This window comes from Coregonus lavaretus, assembly GCF_964263955.1.
Source record: "Coregonus lavaretus genome assembly, chromosome: 31".
Classification (NCBI taxonomy): domain Eukaryota; kingdom Metazoa; phylum Chordata; class Actinopteri; order Salmoniformes; family Salmonidae; genus Coregonus; species Coregonus lavaretus.
The window spans coordinates 31,371,781-31,377,780 of NC_140018.1; the positions used below are offsets into that span (position 1 = coordinate 31,371,781).

General features: G+C 45.7%; 1 protein-coding gene across 1 annotated transcript in view; it reads left to right on the top strand.

The window, feature by feature from the left end:
* kidins220b (kinase D-interacting substrate 220b) overlaps nt 1-4,926 on the top strand; it is a 45,320-nt gene extending 40,394 nt beyond the window's left edge. Inside the window, exons 29-30 of the mRNA XM_084149117.1 lie at nt 728-958; nt 2,862-4,926. Coding sequence (XP_084005243.1) covers nt 728-958; nt 2,862-4,070 — 1,440 coding nt within the window. The 3' untranslated portion in view covers nt 4,071-4,926. The remainder of the gene's footprint in view (nt 1-727; nt 959-2,861) is intronic.
* The last annotated feature ends 1,074 nt before the right edge of the window (nt 4,927-6,000 follow it).

The window sequence follows — 6,000 nt, forward strand, 5'->3', positions numbered from 1 at the left end:
GGATCTTAATTTGAGCCAGTTTGCTACAGCAGGAACATAATCCTGCAGCAACAGGAAATTTGAATTATTATGTGGATTATAATTAATTGAATATTTTTTGTTGGGGTTAATACATTAGGGCAAATCAAGTCTGACATTTTTAAAGTGGAAATTACAAACTTTAGAAGCCTTTTTAAACCTCGAATACAGTACAAGTTTGCATTTACGGCTGCAGGAAAATTCTCAGCAACAGAAGAGAGATAAAATTAAGATCCTGCTCCATTGACATTTCACAGAGATACGCTTGTTTTTGTGAGAAATATTTGAAAAAGAACAGGAATTTCAATTTACGAATGAAAAGCATATACTAAAATATGAAAATACTACATGTCATGTCTCAAAATCAAATCCATCTTACCTCTATATTGTTTAATGTCCTGCGAGTCGAGAAAAAAAGATAATGAGTTCAATGGGAAAGTGAGCCTGTCAGGTAGCCAGTAGCCTTAATTCTTGCACAGAATCCAGCCTAGCTGACGTGATGCATTTTTCCAGATCCTTGACCACTTTTATTCTCTGGCCATCCTACAAGGGTAAAAACTCCAATAACTTTTGAACGGATTACGATAGAGACATGAGGTTTGGTACCATTGGTTTTCTTAAAGGATTATCTACACAATTAATTTGACCCATTGGTCAAAATATGTGTTTTTGATTGGACAGTTGTCTCATCTTCTTCTTCTTCTTCTAGGTGTTGGAGATGCGTCACGTGGAGAGCCATGGGCTTCATGAGGAGGCTCCCAGCGAAGTGGGCAGCAGTGTGGCGGGCCATGGGGAACCGAGGCGCCAGGTCGCCCCGCCCCACGCTGGCGCCGCCAGCCTCGACGCCAACTCACCCATGTACAGCTTCAACCTGAGCTTTGAGGAGCTAAGCAACGTGGGACTGGATGAGCCTCCCAGGCACAGCAACAACACATGGATGGTGAGTGACTGGTGGTATTTTCCATTGTAGAGAGGTCTATATTCCATCATTATATTACGTTGACAGAAAGACTGGAATTGAATAGCTACAGTTGAAAGTCGGAAGTTTACATACACTTAGGTTGGAGTCATTAAAACTCGTTTTTCAACCACTCCACAAATTTCTTGTTAACAAACTATAGTTTTGGCAAGTCGGTTAGGACATCTACTTTGTGCATGACACAAGTAATTTTTCCAACAATTGTTTACAGACAGATTATTTCACTTATAATTCACTGTATCACAATTCCAGTGGGTCAGAAGTTTACATACACTAAATTGATTGTGCCTTTAAACAGCTTGGAAAATTCCAGAAAATGATATCATGGCTTTAGAAGCTTCTGATAAGCTAATTGACATAATTTGAGTCAATTGGAGGTGTACCTGTGGATGTATTTCAAGACCTACCTTCAAACTCAGTGCCTCTTTGCTTGACATCATGGGAAAATCAAAAGAAATCAGCCAAGACCTCAGAAAAGAAATTATAGACCTCCACATGTCTGGTTCATCCTTGGGAGCAATTTCCAAACGCCTGAAGGTACCACGTTCATCTGTACAAACAATAGTACGCAAGTATAAACACCATGGAACCACGCAGCCGTCATACCGCTCAGGAAGGAGACGCGTTCTGTCTCCTAGAGATGAACGTACTTTTGTGCAAAAGTGCAAATCAATCCCAGAACAACAACAAATGACCTTGTGAAGATGCTGGAGGAAACAGGTACAAAAGTATCTATATCCACAGTAAAACAAGTCCTATATCGACATAACCTGAAAGGCCGCTCAGCAAGGAAGAAGCCACTGCTCCAAAACCGCCATAAAAAAGCCAGACTACGGTTTGCAACTGCACATGGGGACAAAGATCATACTTTTTGGAGAAATGTCCTCTGGTCTGATGAAACAAAAATAGAACTGTTTGGCCATAATGACCATCGTTATGTTTGGAGGAAAAAGGGGTTGGCTTACAAGCCGAAGAACACCATCCCAACCGTGAAACACGGGGGTGGCAGCATCATGCTGTGGGGGTGCTTTGCTGCAGGAGGGACTGGTGCACTTCACAAAATAGATGGCATCATGATGAAGGAAAATTATGTGGATATATTGAAGCAAAATCTCAAGACATCAGTCAGGAAGTCAAAGCTTGGTCGCAAATGGGTCTTCCAAATGGACAATGAACCCAAAGTTGTGGCAAAATGGCTTAAGGACAACAAAGTCAAGGTATTGGAGTGGCCATCACAAAGCCCTGACCTCAATCCTATAGAAAATGTGTGGGCAGAACTGAAAAGGCGTGTGCGAGCAAGGAGGCCTACAAAACTGACTCAGTTACACCAGCTCTGTCAAGAGGAATGGAGGAATGGGAGGAATGGGCCAAAATTCACCCAACGTATTGTGGGAAGCTTGTGGAAGGCTACCAGAAACGTTTGACCCAAGTTAAACAATTTAAAGGCAATGCTACCAAATACTAATTGAGTGTATGTAAACTTCTGACCCACTGGGAATGTGATGAAAGAAATAAAAGCTGAAATAAATCATTCTCTCTACTATTATTCTGACATTTCACATTCTTAAAAAAAAGTGGTGATCCTAACTGACCTAAGACAGGGAATTTTTACTAGGATTAAATGTCAGGAATTGTGAAAAACTGAGTTTAAATATATTTGGCTAAGGTGTATGTAAACTTCCGACTTCAACTGTATATGTATATGTACAGAACCATGATTTAAGCCATTGACCTGTATGTAAACCAAATTATAGCACATTTGCCTTCATGTACAGTATACTTAGACCACAGATCTAGGCCCTCCTCAGTCTTTCAATGTCTTACTCTATTAAATGTAATGTTCCATGTCCTCCCCTCTCCCCAGGCCCCGACCCACCGTACCCCCAGCATGTCCAGCCTCAACTCCCAGGAGTCGTCCAACGACATCGTCAAGCTGACGGAAAAGCAGCAATCCGAGTACCGCAACGCCTACCAGGAGTACATCGCCCAGATGGCCACACTGGAGGTGGGAGGAGGCGGGGGAGAGAAGCCCATCCAGCCCCACCCCAACCAGTTCATGACATCCTCCAGCTCCGAGGACAAGACCAAGGACAAGGCTACCGCCAAGAGGAGCACCACCAAGCCCCCCGCTGTAGACGCCCCAGACTTCACCACCGCCGAAGCCCCCCTGGACCCCATCACAGAGGAAGATGAGAAGCAGGACCCCCATGGCTCCTCCAAAACCCTGCTGGGCCGCAAGGCCTCCGGGTCCAGCGACAGGGGGAGCGGCCTGTTTCAGGGAGCCGCCGACCTCAAGATGAAGGCCGCCGGCGGGCTGCGCTACCAGAAGCTGACCAGCGACGACGAGGATTCAGAGAACTCCGACACTCCTCTCCTGGGCGACGGGAAGAAGCCTGGTGAAACCAAAGCATCCTCCTGCAGCAGCTCCCTGGCCCTGGCTAAGGGGAAAGAATATCTCTCCGATGCCATGCTGGATAAGAAGGATTCGTCGGACTCTGGCATGCGCTCCAATGAGAGCTCCCCCAACCACTCCCTGCAGGATGAGGAGGCCGACCTTTCCCAGCTGGAGAGGGCCAACCTGATTGACCTGGACCAGGAGGAGACCCAGAGCCTGGCAGCCAGGAAGAGGGGTCTGCCCAGCAGCCTGAGTGGTCTCCAGGACCCGGCCGTGGCCCGCATGTCCATCTGCTCCGAGGACCAGTGCAGCCTGCTGGCCAGCAGCCCCGAAGAGAGCTGGCCCTCGTCCAAGAGCTACAACCTCAACCGCACGCCCAGCAACACCACCCTCAACAACAACACCAACACCCAGCAGCAGGGGAACCAGCAGCAGCGTTGCCCAGGGCAGAGTGCTCTGGTGGAGTCCACTGACACTACCTGCTCCACCCCTACCTCCTCCTCCACCAGCGAGGTCATCGTCTCCCCGGGTTCCGGCACCACCAAGCCCGGGCCGCACAACGAGAACGTGCGTGTGGTGCACCTGAAGCGGGGGCTGAACCTCGGGGATCCCCCAGAGATCACCACCGTGTCCTCCGACACCGTCACCTTTGGAGAGGAGCGCGAGAGCATCCTGTGAGCCTCCCCGCCCACGACGTACCCAGTAGGGAGACCCCTGGAGAGCACTCAGTCAGTAGATCTTTAGTGTGGTAGTCTGGCAACGCATGAGTAGCAAGGTACCGTAGCTAGCTAAATGGGTAGATAGATGAAGACGTTAGTGCTAGATGTTCCTAGGTGTGTACTACGTAGATAGCCTCGTTAAACCGGCCTGATCTCGCATGCTCACATTCTGTTTTACTTCAGCGAAACAAAACGAGAGCGCAACGGTCGGTCTGGTTTCACAAGGCTGCTATGTACTGTAGAGGCAGCTCACTGATGTTGTACTGTGTATTTTTATGATCTGAAGTGAAGTGACCCCTACTAACTATCTTGGTAGCTAGCTACGTACAGTAGAATTGACAACTAATTACATACAGTGACGGACAACTATCTGTGAATTGTGCTGCACTAGAGCAAGCATGTAAGCTTGAGTGCCAGTCTGTTTGTGCTATCAGACCAACTTCTTGTCACTCATTGTCATGCCAAGGGTTTGACAATGAGCAATGGAGTTGGCAAGAGCACAAACATATCCGGGACCAGTCTAGGAGCATGTGCCAACAGTATTATTCTTAGCAGCTGCTGCCTATGTGTGTCAACTAGTGATGTATTGAGCTTGTGGGTTCTGTACGATAGAAGATAGATGAAGAGTGAATGCAAATGAACACGTGAGCCAATTGAACAAAAGTGTGTGTAGGATCTGTCTTTGCCGTGTCTCAGCAAATGTCATGGAGGAGAGTCAACTGAACTGTTCTGCATTGTTGCTATAGCCACTGGGCTTTTAATTATGGGTGTGTCCCAAATGGCACCCTGTTCCCGATAAAGTGCACTACTTTTGACCAGTCGTATGGGCCCTCCTTACAACACTAACAAACATTTGAGGATAAAAGGGAGGGACGTTGACACTAATATGTGACAATAATAGCGTTTTAAGAAATGTTTTAGAACGAGAACTATGTTCAGAAAAGTTATTGATCTCCAGAAAAATGAAGTTGCATTCGCCATGTGAAAAATGGGACTGTATGTATGCTTCTTTTTAATGAACAGTGGTTGTAAAGATATTTGGTTTATTAAATGTTGTCATGACCTGTCCTCTCCCGTAACACTAGTACTGGCCAGTAAAGATAGCCTAATTTGTGTATCCGATGCCATTTAAATATACATTTGATTTAAGCAGATTTGGTCATTTAATGGCATCGGATTCACAAATCTGGCTACAGTAGAGATTAGTGTTGCATGCGTAGTTAATGACCCGTACGATGCATCTGTGCAAATGTCAAAGAGTGCTCCCTATGTGTAGCATGCACTGTGATGTTGTATGGTGTCTTTTACCCAGTCTGATGATAACCATAGAGAAAAAATGAAGAAATTAGGTGATATTCTATCTATAAAGGAAAATAAGTAAATTGTGCCGTCAGACATTAATCTGACAGAAAAATAAAATCTGGATGTTGGCCGTATACAGTCTGACCTCTTGTTTGTTCCCACATAGCCCTACGGTCTGCTTGACATAGGTGTGTTGGAAATTATAAGTATGAACCAGTATGTATTCTCATATTTTCATATAGCAGTTTCTTTTTAACGTACACCAGCAGGAGGCGTGCTCCCCCCGTGCAAAAATAGTAGTAAGCGTTGTAATATGTAAAAATATAATATGCACTTTTATCCAAAGCAACTTAGTCATCCGTGCATAAGTTATTTATGTATGGGTGGTCCCGGGATTCTAACCCACTTTCCAGGCGTTGAAAGCGTCATCCTCTACCAACTGAGCTACAGAGAACCACCAGTGACTAGATGGGCACCAGCCCACCATCCTGGATAACTGGATAAAATTAGTAACTGCAATACATTGAGCCATGTTATGTGGTCTTCCTAATGATAGTCTGAATCTTTCAGATACATTTAAAAGCAAG